This window comes from Falco cherrug, chromosome 1 (assembly GCF_023634085.1).
Source record: "Falco cherrug isolate bFalChe1 chromosome 1, bFalChe1.pri, whole genome shotgun sequence".
Taxonomy (NCBI): domain Eukaryota; kingdom Metazoa; phylum Chordata; class Aves; order Falconiformes; family Falconidae; genus Falco; species Falco cherrug.
In genome coordinates this window covers 113,818,534-113,838,363 of record NC_073697.1, presented here as the reverse complement: position 1 = coordinate 113,838,363, position 19,830 = coordinate 113,818,534, and the positions used below count along the sequence as shown (strand labels likewise).

General features: G+C 43.1%; 1 protein-coding gene across 1 annotated transcript in view; it reads right to left on the bottom strand.

Moving 5' to 3' along the window:
• Positions 1-19,088, bottom strand: part of PITPNM3 (PITPNM family member 3) — a 116,542-nt gene extending 97,454 nt beyond the window's left edge. Inside the window, exon 1 of the mRNA XM_055721695.1 lies at positions 18,728-19,088. Within this exon, the coding sequence (XP_055577670.1) occupies positions 18,728-18,749 (22 nt within the window). The 5' untranslated portion in view covers positions 18,750-19,088. The remainder of the gene's footprint in view (positions 1-18,727) is intronic.
• Between the last annotated feature and the right edge of the window lie 742 nt (positions 19,089-19,830).

The following is a 19,830-nucleotide window of genomic DNA, read 5'->3' as shown; positions in this document are numbered from 1 at the left end:
TCTGAACCTGTTACAATCAGTCTATCTAAATGTCTTTGAGATACCACCTGAAGTGTTTTTCAGCAAAAGGAGGTAAAAACGAAACAAGCAGGTTTACAGAACCACAGCATGACTGAAGTGGGAAGGAACTCGTGCAGCTCATCTGGTTCAGCTGCCCCCGCTCAAGCAGATCATCCAGAGCTGGTTGCCCAGGACCGTGACCAGACAACTTTTTAATATCTCCAAGGAGGTAGACTCTCTGGGAAACCAGTGCTAGTACGCTCAGTCACCCTGAGAGTAAAACAAAAAAGCTTTTCCTGATGTTGAGAGGGAAGCTTCTGTGTTTCAGTTTGCGTGCACTGCTTCTTGTCCTGTCACTGGGCACCACTGACCGGAAGCTGGCTCCATCTTCTTTATACCCTCCCTTCAGATATTTGTTTAGCTGGTGAGACCAATACAAGACCACTGACCAAACACCTCAAATACAACAGAAGAAATATTGATGAATACTGCTGTCACCTCACCTCTCCATTTCCAATACTATCTTCCCAGTCCACTATACTCAAGACCAATACACTTCTATCTTCTGCAGACTACCAATAATTAAGATATCATGGCTGATACCTATTACTACATTTCCTACCTGATGCAAAGCATATTCATCCCAGCAAAGCAGACAACATTCTTTCTCCTCAATCAATGATGCATAACTTCCCAATGCCAGTCCACCAACAGTAATTACAGAATATAGTTGATTGCATTTAAATCCCCACAGGGTGCAGAAAAGTGTTTGCTACTAAAGTCATTTTTTCAGTCTCATTAGAGAAAGAATGCTAAACAAAAGTTTAAAAAATATGTTTCTAACTGAAGCAGTGGTACTAGTAAGTGCTCATTTCACGTTTTCACCTTTTTTTTTTTTTACCTCTGTTCTTATTTCTGTTTAAGAAAACCTCTAACAATATGCAATGTTTTTAAAGGCTGCAATTTTTTTAACTATCACACCAATATGGAAGAGTTATTTCAAGGTTTTACTTAACATAGTAATGAATGTATTTAAATTGTTAAAAAACCCCAACACTGCAAAAGCATGGTTGCAAGTTATCAGATTGATACACAGAAGATGAGTTTCTGTTGAAAGGCATTTAACAAGTATTTGCACAAGACGCTCCAAGTCACTTTCACAGGAATATACCTCATTTGCTGCAATTACAAGAAATTGTCCCATTGGTAAAGTCAAGTTAAGACCCCAGATTCATCTGTCCCAGCCTTAAGGCATGTAACTGTGGCACACAACCCAGGATTTCAGTATTCCTTGACAGTACAGACAGCAGGGGAAAGTCATTACACTTCAGAAAAGTACCTCATCCTTCACATCTGGCCTCCTAAAACAGGTTGCCAATAGGCTTGGATTGGATTGATTGTACATGATCATTACTAGGAAGATAATGAGTCACAATATTCTTATCTTGCAGCATGTACAGCAATACACATCACCTCCTCCACAGCAGAGACTCTTTAACATGTTCTGTGTTTCCTACCACTTCATATATCAGTCTGCAACTGAAGTTCAGGGCTACTATAACAAATCAAAGAACAGAAATTCCACAGACTATGTAAAAAACAATGCACACAGAAGAGCAACAAAACAGCAATCCTACTTCCATTACTTGTTATCATATTTAAAGCCACGCTGATTGGCTAGGCTTATGAAAACAGAACAAAACAAACCCCACACAGCACACCATCAGGCACTAGGATCACACTTGGTATGGTTGTTTTTTTTTATGCCAAGCATCCACTTGAAAAACTCTCCCATTATGCATTCACCTGATACAGTAAGTATGATTCATTGAAGACTCATTCCTCATTATGATCATCATTCATTCGCTATGATTCATTGACACAGTGGAGCAACTGCTTAAAGACTTCGTAACAGCCACTACTTTTTCTCAACTCCCAGTTCCCTTAAAAATACAGACAAATTTGTATTAATTTTAAAAAAAGGAGAAAAAGAAGATTCGCACCCTGAGCTTTCTCCAGACCAAAATAAGGAACAATAAAGCCAAGGTAGACAATTGTGCACACAGGTGTTTGCAAGCATGCAGGTAAGAAGCCTTGTAAATGTCCTAGAGAGACTGTGCTTAACTGTGTGCCTCAGGCTTTAGCCTCCTTTCTCACTTCATGCAAAACCAAGGCTAGTATTTCCAGAAGAAGCACTAATACCTATACAATAGAACCACAGTGGAAAAGTGCAATTGTCAGACCTGGGTATTACTTGTAACTTGCATAATCCATTTTAAAAGTCATTATATCCTGTAAGAGCACTTTCTTCCCTCCTCCTAAAGACAATGGAAATTAATAGGTTTCTAAGCATTACAGATGTTATAATCAAATTCTCATCCAGTTCTTCACTTTTGTGTTTTCACTGAAGATTACAGATTGATCTGCTGTGCGTTTAATCACATCAGAAACGCTTTATCTTCACTGTGCCGAGACTCTTAGGATACAAAGTGATTTCCTAAGTCATGCAAAGATCATGAGACAGGTTCTTCTGTATGATAGTTTCGGGGTTTGTTTTCTCTTTACCAGTCAGGTTTAAACCGGGTTCTCTGAAATACAGAGAACAGCTACCTGGATCAGGAGTACTGCACTACAACCACGTGCCCTTTCTATTGCACTTTCAGACCAGGCTGCACTGCATTAGAAGACAGAGACAAAACCAGAAATGAAGGAAAACTTGGAAACAAACTCAAAAGTGACAATCATTGTTTCAGGCAAATCTCAGCATGTGCGCATAGCAGACTATTATGACTTATTTTGTACATAAATGCTTAACTAGTGAATGCTTAACCAGTAAATTCCTGAACTAGGAATTTCTAGTTTAGCTCTACCAGACTAATTCTAACTTTTCAAGCTGCCTAGGCTATGTAACGCCTCATTATCTATTAAAAAAAAAGAAACCTTTCAACTGTAACAGATTACTCTTCTAATGAATCAAGTACTAATTATGAGGCTGGATAAAGCAGTTAAAACACAAAAGTGAGGAAGGTACAACAGGGATACATTGGACATAGGGGACAGCATACCCAAACAGAACAATGATCTTTAAGATCACAATTGCTGTCTTCACCCTTTATAATAAAGGAGAATATAAGCCACCAGCTTTACAACAGACTTTGAAAACTGAAGTTGGAAAAACATGCAAGCAGTTTCTGTCCTTTCCTTCTAAGGGTCTTTATGAGAGAATCAGCATTTTCTTCAGTAATCTTACTGATAACGTTTTAAAACTAACACTCTGTTTTGGTTTTCAGTGACAAAAGTCTTCTGCCCTCAAGTCCATTTTCCATACAAAGTACCTAAGAGTTATTCTATTAATCAACAGTGTTTGGACTCCAGCCAAACAAAACTACCAATTTATCTAACAGTGCATAACAAGCACTGAACTGTATTTAAAAGCTCTTAAAATTTTAAAGAGCAGCAACATCAGTTTGAAAAAGATAATACTGTGCTGTTTGGGCTTTTCCTTTTACTTTTGACCTATGAAAATTAAAAATTGGGCTGATTCAGTTTTTCAGTTGCATAAGCATAAGCTGCTGTCTTGCAAATCAAGCTCTTACAGACACATACCTGAGGAGAAACTACTTTGCATGGTAGTTAAGCACTGAAATGCAACCATGTTATATGAAAGACAGAAAGAAAACACTAAATCAGGATCAAACTGTTCTGAAGACCTTACACTTAATAAAAAGCTCTACTGCTGCTGTTAACAGACCCTAACATAGGTCACAGACACCTTATGCCCAAAACAACCTTGTGCCTTTCCAAGGAGGTGAAAAGATCATCACAGACTTCAATTCTAATATAGTGGTGGGATTAGTTTTACTTCCTGATTGAAGTCTCATCTTTAAACAGTAAACTAAATACATGTGCCAACTTACACCTTGCAAGTATACTGGGAAATACCTGGGACTCCATTCCAGTGCTCTCTACCTTTTTCCATCTATCTATTGTCTACATAAGACCAAGGCAAATATGTGCAGCAATAAACGAGGCTAATCATCAAATCAGACTTCTGGCATAACTTCACTGAGGTCAACAGTTACTGCAGCAGGGATCTATCTGTACAGATGAAGTCATCATATCAAATGGGTTTAAGTGTCTGCCTTCAAGCTCAGCAACCATAATGAAGCCATAGCCCTGTATCAGCCTCCTGTAAATAACTGGCCATTCACTTAGGTGTTTAAACAATGATTCAGAAATCTGGTTACAACATTACGTCACAGGAAAATCCCTGGGACAAACTCAGATTAAAAGAAGTATGTAGATAACCTCAGAGTACATGTAGTAAATCCATATAATTCCACTTCATGTCCTGTTACTCATCATCTCAACATGCAAAAGGACAATTTTGTTTTCCTACTTCTTTCCCAGACCAGCAAGAATCCAGGTCTCCTTAAAATTTGCACAAGGAAAAACCCACGTGGAACAGCTTAATTACCAATATCAAACACTTCCCTGAAGCACTCCAAAAACTTTTTAAAAACCCATATATTCATGGCAGGTTTATGTGCACTACATAAGGCTAGACAGATATACCACGGAAATAAGAAAAAGTAAATTAAATCATAATTACATCTCAGCAAGAGTGGGGGGAAACTAGATGAGCATACATTAACTATTTCCAATGAGGTGGAAAGCACGAAAGCTGCAGAGCCCCTCTACGTAACCTATAGTTTTATTTATTTACTTCCAATCACATTTTACCATTTAGCTCACAATAGAGGAAGCAATTAATATTATTGACCATCTCCTTTTTTTCCTAGCAGCAGCTTTTTGTTCTGCTTTTGTCTGTAGAGTAGCTGTTTCTTAAACCAGACTAATACTGAGAAAATTGGTGGAGGTGGGAAGGGAGAACATATAAGGGCATACATGTCTGGAAAGTTACAGGCACAAAGAGGCACTATGATCAATGCCACATCCCCAAATGTCATACTAAATGCTTAAATACAGCAGAGAACAATTGGAGTCATGTATTCTGCCCACTGCATGGGAAACTTAGCTGGCAGCTCCTGCTCACAGCCACAGTTCTCAGTACCTCTAAGGACAAGACCAAAAAAGTCCCATCAGTGGTTCTGTGGAGTCACTGTTATGTTCCTCTGGCTGACCAGCTTAGAAACACGAATTCTTTTTTTCCCCGGGTAGATCACAGCCTTGTGCAAACCCACAGCACCTCTGGCAAGCAGGGAGATGAAGCACAAGGAGGAAGGAATGGGTGCACAGGGTACTTAAACGACCGTGTTACACAACCAATCACTGCAGCAGTCAGCACAAAGCCACCAACTTGAAAGACAAATGCAAGAGAAAAAGAACAAGTCTATAGGTGGTTCACAGATGAAGGAGAGTGAAATACTCATGTTTGGTCATGACCTCTGCTGTGAACTCAGCAAGGCAAGTCACCTGCAGCAGGATTTCTTCAACAGTAGCTACTGCTGATACATAGCTGATCAGACAGACAGACTGTGGCTCAAGCCTGTGATCTGGTTTCCCCAAATTGAAACACAGGTGCTACAGCCACATGACTTTGGTCTAGTGTAACTCCATAATACAAGTTCCCATCTGTCAAAAACATTCTGGACGGTTAACTTTGGTACCAGACAGCTTCACGACAAATCAAGCATTCCCTGCCTGCAATCAGAACAGAAACATAAAGCTAGCATAAGCACTGTGTCATGTGCTTCAGCTGTTTTGATGGAAATGTGATGGTGTACCCCCACCTGATCTGAACAGATGCTATGCTGCAGGGTGACAACACAGAAATTCATAATGTCCATGACTGGACAGCAGATGCAGCACTTCTGAAAACTGGTTATCTTTGCGGTCCTCAGCAATGAGACAAGGAAAAGGCTTGCTCATGTCTCCACTTGTCATTATTACTGGTCTTTCCCCCTGAAGACTCAACATGGTCTAGTGGGTGCCCAGATCTATCAGAATTGGATCCCAATCTCCTTTGCAACCTCTGCAGAGTACACTAGTATCAGTACACTAGAAAAAATGTACTGCAATTTACTAACAGAGCCCTTGTTTGTTTGGTTTTTTTTAAAATATGGAATTTAGCTGCAGTAAAATTGTTATTTTAAAATTAAAATATAAATCTAATAGTGTATTTCTGTTCAAGGAGAAGTTATATGCTTACTTTTTTTTTTTCCAGTTCCACTTACGTTAAGACTCAGTTTCTGGTGTTTACTCCCTCCAACTTGAAGGTTCGTATCTGCATCCTGAAATACCTAGGTTACCAGTCTGCAAGGAATTCATACTTGGTAAGGCCTCTCCTTAAGGACAATGTGTCAAGACTACCAGGCCTACTACAAAGACACTTGGAAGTAGTGCATTAAAGCAAATTAAACAAATTAAAGTAGTGCATTAAAGAACATCCTTTCCTGGCTACAGGATTGGACTTCAACCTCACAATCACCACTGATCCACTGGATGACATTGGGCATATTTTTGCTTTCCCCTGTCCTTTACCTGTCCCATTCACTAAGTTCTGACTGAAGGGTTTCCTACAGAGTTGAGTCCAGTAGCCCCAAGGGTTAGTTGAATCCTGTCAATGTTGGAGTTAAAAAAAAAAAAAAAAAAAGTTACTTAGTCTTGTGCAGAATGACTGCTACCCACAGCCACCCCATTACTGCATTCCCATTCTTGGTTCAGCTTGGAAGGGTTGAGAAGGTGCATCACAGGGAGGCCCTGGTAACACTGAGACAAGAGAAATATGGTGATCTACTGACCCCACCTGGCATCAAAGTCATACATTTCAGTGGGAGGTAACAAAACTACTTTCTCAATGTTCACAAAGATAATGTGTCACCTGCAGGCTGCTCCTTTTAATGGAATTCACTCTCTCAGTAGCTGTGATGCTATAACCTTGGCAGAGGAGGAAAGGAATTAGCTGAGGAAGCTCACCAGCTATATGCAGAAAAGGCAACATGCAGAAGAGCTAGAGAAGCTGACTACAGACAGCTGGGCAATAGCAAGCTTGCCACCCACTGTCACAAAACAAGCCTGCAATTCTTCGAGCAGGCCTGCTGGTCTTAGAAAACTTCTGTGCCAGCAGCAATCACAGAACAGTTAGGCAAAAGCACGGCTGGGCAATGTTAACTCCCTTGACATGCCATTCCCCAAACTGATTTGAGTCAAGTTGGCCTTTGCCTTAATGATACACAAGGTAGAAAACAGAGCAAAACCTCACCAACAGATATTCTCCATTGTGCAGGTGAAGAAGGTCAAGAAGCAAGCTAAAACCCTCATAACCTTCTGGGAAGAGCCAACTGTACAAGCTGGTCCCATCAGACAGCTCTTGGAAAAGGTCTTTTTCCTATCTCAAAGCAAAATCTCATTTTCATGCCCTTCTACTGTCAAGGGATGTCAAGTATCATGCATGTGCCAGAAAAGGCAAAATGCCTTCCTTTTAATGAGTCATGCTGAGAGAAGTTTCCAAAGTCATCACCACATGCCTGAAAAAGCACGAAAGGAAGATAAAATACTTTGAACTCTTGTTTCTTACTCATTAGAATGGCAATGAAAAGAAAAATCAAACAGAAAACCAAACAATCAACCTCAACACATTCATAGTCATTGGCCAGTACAGTTTCTAACACAATGCTTATAAAAATGCTGTCTCCATAAAATGGAAAAGAATTACCTTGAAACAGCATGAAAACAAAAACATGAGCACCAGGAAATTAAAAGGGAAGACGTTCCAGGGAGCGTTTTTTTTCCTGTAACACTAACAGCAGCTTACAGCAGACTATTCCCCAGAAAATAAAACTGCTTTCCATGTTTTAAAACATGCAAAAAAGCACAAAGTATGGAGCAACTCCAGTTTTACTGTAACATCAAAGGCCTAATTCTCACAGAGAAAACGCCTCACTGCACCAAGAGTCATGAAATGAGTATAAAGATGTATCTGCAACAATCCTAAAGCCTTTTTTTTTTTTTTTTTTTTTGAGTAGCTTAATGTTCTCACTCTTGGTAACACAAGCATCCTGCCAGCTTCTGCTCTATAAAAAAGTGTGCTTATGCAGAGTAATTCGAGTGACAAATTTATTCCCGTATCTCTAGACAAGCAGATATCACTTCACATATGACAATGCTTTCTGCCTGTATAGTCCCTCTGGTTCATTAGTACTGTTACCAGGGCTCCTGGGCCAGGGTTTGCGTTAAGCCGACATTTTCATATCCAAGTTAAAGAAGCTTAAGCACTTGACCTATCTCGGTAATTAGGTCTAAGTTACCTTGACAAGACCATAAGATCTGAGCTGGAAGGCTCTCCTCAGCTTCCCTCAGTTCAGGTTGCCATCACACAGACATCAAAAGCAGGACTAGAACTTTGAAAGACAAAATCAAACTCAGGTAAAAACTGGAACTCAAAACACACACTGAACCTACTGTTCTGCTGCAACTAATTAATTCTTGATTCTCCACTCAGCTGGCACTGCTCAGCAAACGGGCTCTGGGGAGGAAAGAGGAGCAAATGAACTACAAAACTTACTGATTCTTTAAAAGGGAGCTCATGTTCCTGTCTTTTAGGGAAGGAAAAAGAATCCTAAAGAATTTAATTCCCTCTGAAGAGCATTTCCATAAGAGGTATTTGCCTAATATGTTTGTGACGTACTTTGGAGGCAGTCATCCAGCACACAAGATGTAATAAATACAAAAACGCATGAAAACAAGAAAACAAGAGCTAGGTGTTCTTGTTATCCTTTTCTTTCTTCGATACACAAAATTATTGGAAAATCTTGAGTGACAGCTGAGAACTCAAGGTGCAAGCAAAGCGGACTCTGTCAAGTCAATACATACACAATCAGCTACAGTGCCACCCAGAAAAGCCCACTGATATGGCACAAATTCACTGCCTTGGCTTAAAATTGATCCATACCTACAAATGATAAGCAATGTATGATGCCTGTGCAGCACCTGCTCATATTAATAACTGTTCTTTCCCATACATTTTTTACCACAACCTATCCAATTTACTTCAATTTTGCTCTCTTCTCCTGACCCCCAAGTTCTTTTTTTTCCTCTTTTGTTTTTCTCTTTTCCTTATGCTTTGGCAGTAGGGGAGAATATATTCCAATGTGTTCATTTTTATGCTTTTAGAGAGGTGGCTTTAGTTTTTCAAGGCAGGGAGAGACAACGAACAACTGCCTCCAAGCATGGCAATGTAAATTTTTTTTCTACAAAACAGTCTTGTTTCTTAGTAATAACCTTAAAATAAACCCAGCCAGCCAGCAAGAATGTGAATCTGAGGTACAGCAATGCGCTGCAACAACAAGCACATGCAGATTTCACATAATCTGTACAAGCCCCAAGTATAAAGACAAGTGAAAAAATGTACCTCAGTCCCTAATCAAAGCCCTTATAAAGATGCCTAAGCACTTAAGTACCCTTGAAGTCCTAACAAAGATCACTACTTAGATCATCAGCAGAGTCGCACAGCTCAGCCAGATTTCATGGTTAGCAACATGATGGGATGCAGAAGATAGCACAGTTATGCAGAGTGTCAGAATCAAAAGCTGTTCTCTACAGTTTTTTCTACTCTGCTGACGGTAGCAACTGTGCTAGGGACTCCTGCCCTTTATGCTCAACTGTCTAAGCTCTGATCCCAATGTCAAAGAGTTTATCTACATTTACACTAGAGAAAGCTATGAACTTGTATTGGGTTTATGTGCCAAGGTTTTCGTAGCTGAGGGTCTACTGGGGTGGCTTCTGTAAGAAGGGGCTGGAAGCTTCCTCAGTATCCAACAGAGCCAGCTCTAGCCCACTCCAAGGTGGACACAACGCTCCAAAATGCAATGTGCTAGGCAGAATATTCTCTTCAGCACTCTTCATTCTTATTCCTTCATTAAAGAACAACAAAAAAGGCAGACTTTGTTCAACTATCAGCTGGGACAGTTTCTACCTTTAGGCCCACTGACAGAGTGGGTGGGGACGGGAAAAAAAAAAAAAAAAAAGTAATTTCCCCTGCTTGATGTACTGGAGATGAACTGTTATACCATCAGCCAAGGTGTGCTGAACACAACAGTTGTAGGAACATAAGGCTGAAATGCACCTTCTATCAAGCATGCTCACATGGTACCACAATAGAAAATTTGTTTAACTTGCACAAGTTCTCTCATAAAAAGACACGAGGGACAGGATTGCCTCATCATTCTGATTGGAAGGCTCTTACAGCATGTTGTTACTCTGCCAATCCAGAACGTTTTCCTTATTTTCTGTCTTGATGCATTCCTGGCTGCTCTACAAACACTTGGTTTACAGTCAACATCAGTTTCAGTACCTTTTCTTTAGCACCCTGGCCACTCACCAACCTAATCCACAGCAATGAAATCAGGCTTTGATTTTGCTAGACAAAGCAAGCCATCTTCTTCCAATTTCCTCACAAAGGAGGACTCTTCCATGCCCTGTTCTACTGTGCCATCCCTTCCTGCACCCTTTCATGCTTTCTTTTAGGCCAGCAACTATCAGAGAATGGTCAAGCACCAGGCTAGAAAGGAGGACTATGCAGAGCTGAAAAAACAAAAGATGATGATGTCACAGTTCCCCATCTCCGATGCAGAAGCTGGAAGCTGAATGGAGAAGCTGCTCTGAAACTGTAGAAACCCTTGTAAGAGAACCTGATGTTTTTTTGGAAAGAACTCTGGATTGTTACAAGACTAAAAGAACTTACCTGAGGGACTGCTGGAAAACAATGCTTGACAGATGCAACTACTGTGGTAAGTATCTGACTGTACCTACTGTCAAGCCATATGCAAAAAATCAGCATCTGCAACTCAAGGAAAGCGACTGAAGATACTTTAGGAAAAAGAAGAAAATGCTCTGCTGGGAAGAGCACAGCAACAGTTTGCACCGACCATTATTAAAGATGCAGTAGATGCAATGCTGCCAATCCACATCCTGTTGGTCACACACTATCAAGCTCCCAAGTTTTAAGGGAACTAGCGTCTGCATGGCAAAGGCATCGAAGTCTTGACACCTGCCTACCGAGATTTTCATTAAAGACACAGTACAGATTTGAAAAAAAAAAAAAAAAGTTAAAAAGTTGTAGAATTCTAAAATCACTAAAACATGGGAAGAAACAAAGGTAGCAGTATTGAATCTCAGTGCCAGCACCACAGTGCTGCAAGGCACACGACCCACAGGTAAACAGCTATAAGGAGTTTCAGGACATTTGCTGCACCTATTGATTGTTCCCATTCTGGGCCGTTACAATATTCAAAGCTTCTCTTCAAATCTGTTAACTTTTAAATTTCACTAGTAATTTATGCTTACAAGCAGTAGTAAAACATGGAAAGCTGTTCACTTCCCAGATTTGCTCTTCCCTGGTGTTGGATGCAGTGGCTTCCAGGAACATTTCATACATCTAAGTAGGCCTCTGTCCAGAAGCAGAAATTGCCTTTTCTCTCAGCCATGGAGCCAATGCTGGCATGACAGCTTTAAGGCGTTCGCCTCAACCACAGCATGTTGCCCATGGAGAATGGAAGTAAATGCAAATGCATCTCTGACCAGGGAAAAGAATGCCAGTGGTTGCACTACCACTTCCAGTTGAAAACTCAAAAAACCATGAGTACTTCCCTAACCAATACCATCCAGTGTTACTTAATCTGGCCTGGCTGGAAATCAGAAAAGCACTGGCCCCACAAAGAAAGCTCATGCTTCCAGTGGCATTGGAGTTTGATGCACAATGCAAAGGGAGGGCAGGAAGAAGTGTCACAAATCTCCAGGCATAAATTCTGGCTGTAAGAAAAGCCCTTAGGAGCATCAGTTTTATTACATTGCACTAGAAATACTTCTAGATTTAGAAGAAGCTTAAACAAAGCCACAGTTAGCAGCACAAGTCTGCATAAACCCACTGCAGCAGTTCTTCACATCTACATCTATCTGCTGGTTGGACTGCACTGCATTGCCCTAATACATTATAATGTCTTACCGAGTCTGCTTCCTCCTGTGCCAACAGATTAGCATTAGCCACCTTAATAGGACTCTATTAACATTTCTTGATTGCATTAGACACTGGCATTGCCTGGCCTCACTGATTTGATTTACAGTGTAAACTGCTGTGTATTTTCATTTACTATTTTGTTTCAGAGAATGAAAGGACCAGCCCTACTTCAAAATACAGGCTAACTCTTTGGTAATGACACTTGATGCTTCTGTGTCAGCAAACTTTATTGTATTTGTTGACCGGTTCTTAGCCGGATTTCAGCATTTTTTTGCAAGCAGGGCAGTAACTTACATTTCATTTCAGTTATTCAGCATCACAATCTCTGAGGACAGAAAGGGAAACCAAGCAGAAATGCAATGCCTTTAACAGAAACCCACTACATCACTAATTTGCCAGTCACAATAGTTGAACTAGAAGCAAATGTAGTAGTTTCCATGGGCTGCTGAGGCAGCACGACAGACTGACAGTGGGATACAAGGGGAACAACTCCAAGTGGCAGGAGAGTTAACAGAAATGCATGGGTGCTTTTCTTCCAGAAGCAGAAGCAAGTTTTCCTACCTAAACTGTTCTCTTTTGTGTAGTACTGCAGGTTGCAACACTCACTTGTAACAGAGCAGGTGACTCAGGGCTTACCCTGAGCACACAGCCACAGCAACATCAAGGGGGAAGGCAAAAGCAGAGCCATCTTGCAGCACCATGCACAGAAGATGAATTCTCTAGTTAGGCTAGTACTAACTGTAATCAATTGTAATTAAGATCAATCATACAATCAGTGACTTTCTTCTGTAAAAAAGTCTTGCTTTTTTTGTTCAACAAAGAACAGCTAGAATTCCATTAGTACTTTGCTGCATCTGTGACCTGGTGACATGAGATGAGGTGATGTGATGCATGAGTAAAATGCAACATTGAAAAGCACTCTCTTGATTTTCCCTGCATTAAATCATTCCGCATTTCAATTTTCCTGTGGCTGATGCTATCACTTACCTGCATGAACACAAATCTCGCAAGACCTACAGAAAACCATTTTCCACATCATGGATATACTAGACCTGGGTTTGTGATTCACCATATTTCACAATACACATCAATGTCACAGTAGCTCTCACTATATAAATTGCTAATTAAAAGCAAAGTTACTTCTGAATGTTGTTGAAAAAGATTCAGTTGAAGAAAGATTTTTAGATGTATAATATGCTCATTAGCCAATTTACCCATGTAAGATATTAATTTCATTAGCACTAAGACATATAAATAAGAACGAAAAATGAAACTATATTCTGTACAGCAGTAGTTTCCATAAGGGTGAGAGAAGCAGATACCATCAGTTGCATCCTCTTGTGATATACAGTAAAATAGCTAACTGACCCCCCCTACTTAAATAAGTGCCTAAACTCATCCCTGAAGAACATTCAGCCACTCAGACCCCCATTTGCAAATTAAAAGGAAAAAAAAGAAAATCCTTTTCCCAAGAACATACAGGTTCTTGAATAAGAACAGCTACACAAATAGTTTCATGCCCTATTATGTGACACTATTACTTCTGTGTGAGGGCAAGTCAGACTGTACCTCTGCAGATGTCATCCAAATTTAGATGTGAGGCAAATTTCATCCTTGTTGTTTAGTGACTGTACATAGTTCCAGCAAACTGCAGAAGAAATGGTTCCCACTCTATCAGCAGCTTCTAATGCTATCCATTCAAAGAAGAAAAAAACTAGTATGATCATGCAGTCTCTGATATGATCCACATACAGACCAAAGATGCAGAACAGCCACGGGAAAGGCCAATTCCGCTTTCACCCACAAACACCAGTAAAGTGTATATAAGAGACAGACCGGGTCTAGTTTCTCCTGGTCAGGAGGCATAAACCCAAATTCTTTCCAAAGGTGCCTTTTTTTTTTTTTTTTTTTTTTTTTTAAGAAATGTGACAAACTGGCAGCGATATAACAATTAAGCAATGCATGGGTACACTTCATTCCATGTGACCTGAGGGGTGTTTCTAATGGGGGGAAGACAGAAAACACAAGACAAATTGAAGTGACCTTGCTGGTCTGTAGCCAACATTCTCAGAACTAAGGAAACGGAAGCAGAAAAGCAGACAAGTGAAGGAAGGCCTAAGAGGCTCTGAAAAGCACTTGAAAAAACAAAGGTCTTCCTCTGAAAATTGAATAGCTGATGCTGATTTCTGACTTAAATTTAACCACTTCCCTATACAATTTTAAAAAGGTCTGGCATCCAAAACCCACTCATCCTGTAAATCTCAAGCATCGCAAGACAGAAGAAGGGGTCACCACTGTCACTCAGTAATTCCGCATGCTCTGCTACCAGTACCAAAAACGCTATTTCAGTATTACTTATTATGCAAAGCTCCTATTTAAAATGCCCATCAAGTCAGGAGAAAGAAAAGGCATCTAACTGTTCCACTGCAGTAACTGGCGTTACCTCTACTTAGAATAAACCAACACCACACACAGTAGGCCCCCGATCTTCAGGTGCAATCCATGTGGAGATGAGATGTGTGCAGAGCACAGTAACACCTTCTGTAAAATAGAAGGAACTTTTTGCCTGCGGAAATTATGTCCTCTGGTGGACAGCACTTTTGCCAAGACACCATTGGATCTAATGAGTTGAAAAATAATTTTACAAATGCACCAACAAGAAAACCCAGCCCTGCTGTGAAACCACAGCCATGCTACCTTTCTTCACTGGTTCTGCCTTCTCCTCAGCTTGAATTAGCTTTTACAAACACTGACTGCAGCTGAAAAAGAAAACCACAACTCAAGTCATCACTGTTTACAGCGGAACTTCACCAGCAGGATCAGCGCAAATGCTCTGGGAATGAAACAGCAATTATTTTTATACCTGAAACATATTTGTGAGAGGGCAGAGTAGCAGAACGGTAGGCACAGAAGCATCAGTTTAAGAACCACTCCAGCATCTCATAAAGGCCCTCTTCTCCTTAACAATGCACAAATCAATGGTTACACACTCAGGCAAACAGGACAGACGGAAAGAATGCAGGTTGATCTGAACACCTGTCAACACCAGCCCCTTGTGCACTGGCAGTATCACTCATGCAACAGGCTAGTCCAACAGACCATCCAGACTATGCTTGTGCCCGACCCTCCAGGAAGATGCAGTCAAGCAGCCTGGGATAAGAACAGTGGTTTTCATTGGATGTGATTACAGCAGTGGGCTTTCCTGCAAAACTAATTCAGTAAGGTTCATGTCACTGTCATAGTATTAGAGATCTCAAGCTTTGCAGCAGGCCCAGCAGTTCACTACATCTTCTACTTGGTTAATAAACGTTCGCCAATCAAGCCTAGACACGAGCACATGCCACAGACAAGCAACCACATAAAAAGCACTCCTGAATACTACTACCACACCAACCTAGTTTGCAGAGACAAAATAGCACCCAGTGTCCTCACAGCTACTGAAAACCCAAGTCTTTTACACAGCAAAGTATCGAAGATTGAATTAATCTCAATTAAAAAAATAATAAAAAAATACTCTGTTGCACAGATTAGAACAATTCCACTTGTCAAAACTTGTTTTAGAACTGTGACCATTTTGAATTCAGGGGTGATTTTCCTAATAAAATTAAACAGCACAAGTCATTTTTCCATTTGGAAAGAGATGCTGCGTAGAAGGAATGACCTTTGCTGTTGCCATTGACTGCTGCTGCATAATACTACTTCGTTCTGTTCTGCTGGTTTCAGATGCTTCCTGCCTACCCATTAAGTGATTGAACTGAGCTACCCACACAGTGTTACCTAGTGACTCCACAGTTAAGACTTAGTGGAGGCCAAAATTACCCACCATTATTTTCCAGTTATGTTTTAGTTCTTCTTTGGCACATGTAAAACTGAAGATGTACTTTAAAAAGATGTTAATTTAACTACTGGAGGCACTCCTTCAGACTCAGGAGCTCAGGCAAGACAGAGACAGATGCTGATCCTCCACTCGGTTATTCCAGAGCAAAACCTGAAGTACATTCAAAGTACGCCCTCACCTGTGCACAGGCCACCAGAAAAAAACAACCATATATGCCATCATTGCCAGCAGGGCCACACAGAACCCATCCAAAGTCACACAATGAATTTGTAGAAGTGACTGGAACAGAAATCAGCTGAAATCAAAACAAAACCCGCTGCAACGGAGTGGAAGGCCTACACAAGTGTGAAACCAAAGGGGCAGAGAGAGAAAAAATAAAGAGGGAGGCAAGAGGGAAGTCACAGAGAGAGAGAGAGCGCACAAGGCCAAGGGGGATAGGGAAGAAAAGGGGAAAGGGTCAAGAGTTCTCTTTATTCTCATTGTGGCTGCATCAGCCACTAAAGAAATATCAAAAGGAGAGCAAAGACATAGTTAAATGCGGAAGAAAGTCCACACAAAATGCAGGTTCCCTTGTCAAGAAGCCAAGTAAAAAAAGCTAACCCAAGGAACAGTCCAGACACCACTCTGGTCAGAAGTACCCAATATTACCAACTCCTCTCTCCCATTCCTTACTCAGTCTTTCATCTCATAGCAATTCAGCAGTGACATGACCCTGGTTACCTACTTCATACATCCTTCAGCTGGCAGTTCTGCAGCAGATGTTAAGGAGAGGCATATATTTACTTAAAGTACAGGAAACAAATCAAGAAACTAAGCCATGCAGACATTTAAGCCCCTGTTTTAAGGTCCAGTGACATTTCCAGTCTTGCACTTTATGGGATTACCGGTGAGTTGGAGGAAGAGAGAGAGGAGATTCAACAAGGCTGTTCAGGCTCCAAATCCTAGATCAAGCTTTCCTGTAAATGTGGTGTATCTCTGAAGAGCTGTTTCTTGATGCCTCAGATGCCATTGTAATCAGATGCCAGCTTTCCCACACAGAAACTAACTTAACCCTCCCTCTTAGCAGTATCATCACCTCCTCCAAACTCACTCCCCAAAACCAGAGAAGATATGAATATTCTCTAACCTTTTCCCGCAACGACTGTAGGTGGACTGCCTGCATCACATCTGAAAGAGTCTACTTTCACAGCGCAGAAATCTTGGCTTTCTGAGGAGGATCTGGCATTTTTAAGTCACTGCTGTCTGTTAAAAAATGAAGTAGGAGATGAAGAACAGATCCCACACCACCGCCACAGGGACGTGTCGGGCAGTGATTTGCAGTTGCTGCTATGTGGGTTTGCAACCTACAATCCTGCAAACATCCAAGCATTTCTGTGCAGGGACTGTTCCAAGTGCTTAAGATCTGGACTCCACTAGGTGAGATCTGGCTCAAAGGAGTGGAGTCGACCACCTCTAAAGGCCCTTTGAAAGCACGTGCCATTGTATTTCCCTTTGTATTTGTGATAAGGCTACAGTGCTGACAGGGGCTGCAAGGCAGGGTACACACAAGCAAAAGAGCCACAACATTTCCATATTTGTGCCTATTCCAGCTCACACGGATAAACTCAGTAGGCTCAATTTACAAAAGCAGCACATTTCCCCGGCTCCTAACCCAGCTGTGTTCTGCCAGAGCTCCTTTGTGAACAGTCAATTCCTGCTTTTCTTTACAATAAAGAGTAGTGACAGCATCACAAAGCTCACATCAAGCCATATTTTGTCTACCAAAGTGAGTGGAATCACATCCAAGAGAAGCACCATCCTTCAAAATTCCTGTGCAAAGCTGTGTTTGAACCAGCAAGCTATACATGCAGGCTACATTACTCACATATTACTGAAAGTGAAAGAGACGCTCCCCTATTTTCCTATCAAAGTTAAAAGAACTGCACACCAACACCAATGAAAAATCAGTAAGACTTTTTGCCCATTTGATTATGTCTTCATCTTCCAAAGATGGAAAACAACCATTTAGTTCAGTGCTATATTTGCATCTACTGAAATTATTGATGCTCTGGCGTTCCTGAGTGCTACGCCTCTGGGCTGCCTATTTTGGGGGAATAATGAAAAAAATAAACACTGCTGGGCAAAATCTTTACGTTTAGCTTTAACATTACCATGCTGTTATAAAGCTGTGCCAAGAACTGGCACCAGACACCAGGCAAGTTTCATGTACAGACCAGCAGCCATCCAGCCACAGCAGAGTTAGGCCTTTCACCTTCAAAAGCAATAGGCTCTGCATGCAACCTAGAAGAAAACCACTTCTGCAACAGCAAGAGATTTCTCGTGTTCTGCCAGCTGGCACTGGCCATTTATGCACCAAGTACGTGCCACCTGGTGCAGGGCTGCTGCTGCCACCTGGCACCGGGGCACCAGGGCTTTGCTGCCGAGCTCCCCAAGCCCTCCAGCCCCAGTCCCAGCCCACCCCTCCAAATTGCTCCGACCTCAGAGGAAGCATGAGTGAAAACGCATGAGCCCTCAGGAGAGACCACGTATCTGCCTTTTCCTTTCAGCAAGTCCTTCCCCGCCCGCACATCCTTATGATTTCAGCGGAGCCCTGGGCCGCTGCGTCCCAGCCTGCTTCTTCCGAGCAGGCGGCAGCGAGCACCGGCTCCGCAAGGCGGCAGCCACAGAGACCCTTCCCGGCCCAGCACCGAGGAGCAGAGCAGGGAGGCGGACGCCCGCGATGCCCCTGCGGCCCCGCACGGCACTCCCGCCACCACCGGAGGCAGAGCAGACCCCGTTCAGAAAAGATGAGGAGGGCAAACGCACCTATGCCTCACTCGCAGAAGTTTGCCCTCGCTGCCCGGTGGGACGACGGCGGGCACCCAGCCGGCGCTCCCCTCACGGCCGCCCCGCGGCGCAGGCTCGGCTCTCACCTGGGCGCGGAGCTTTCGCCATGTCAGGGCTGCCCGCTCGCAGCCGAGCCGTCGCCAGCCGTGTCAGGTGCTCGTCCGCGGGGTCCTCCCGGCGCGACGGCACCCCGCACTCCGCCACCCCATCTGCTCCCGGCAGAGGCCCCGCACCGCCCACTCGCCTGCGGCGCGGAAAGACGCGGCCGGGAGACGACGCCGCCGCGCCGCTCGGTGCCGCCGCGCAGCCCGCCCGCCGCGGCGCAGCCGCCGTCGTTACAAGCGCAGCGAGCGGCTCCGCAGGCAGCGGGGGCCGGCCCGGGCCAACGCGGGGCCGTGGCTGCTCATAAACGACCTGGAGAGAGCGGCTGCCGGCGCTCGAGCGGCCCCCCCCCCCTTCTTTCACCGCTGCCGGCAGCGACCCGCGCCAGGCCGAGACCGCCCGCGCCCGCCCGCGCTGCCCCCGCCGGGGCGGTGCTCCTCAGAGCCGCGGGCGCGGGGTGCTCAGGGGGGACCAGGGAAGGGGGCTGCTGCCCCCTCCTGCCCTGCCCCGGGGCGCCAGGGGGCACCCGGTTCTGTCACTGCTGCAGCGCCACCCGCGCCAGCCGCTCCTGCAAGTGGCTGCTCTGGATTTCAACAGCAAAAATCCTTTGGCCCTTGCTACGTCCCGTGTCAATGCAGTGGTTGAACTGCTGCAATGCACTGCCTTTTAAGTCAGCCGTAGGCAAGCAGCTCACAGTCTGCTGAAAGCACTGAAGCAGGGAACTTTGAGGGGAAGACTTGGTTTCTCCCACCTCAAGAGCCTCGCTAGCAGCATTTCTCTAACACGATCAAGGAAAAATGTAGTCAGCTGGCCTGGATCTCCCAAGAATTGGGAGAAACTCACCTCAAGAAAGGCTTTAAGTGGCAGCCCACCTTGCGGGCTCAATGCGAGGAGGCAGAGAGCCTATGAGGGCATGTATTTTATTTACAGCATGTCAGAGCACCACCAAGCGCAGTAAACAAAAGGTTTGCCCAAAGCGGCATACAATTAAAGAGCCCGGCAAACACAATGCAACCAAGTCCTAAAGCAACTTACAGGCTCTGTGCCAACACCAACTTGGTACGTATAAAAATAAATACGCGATTTG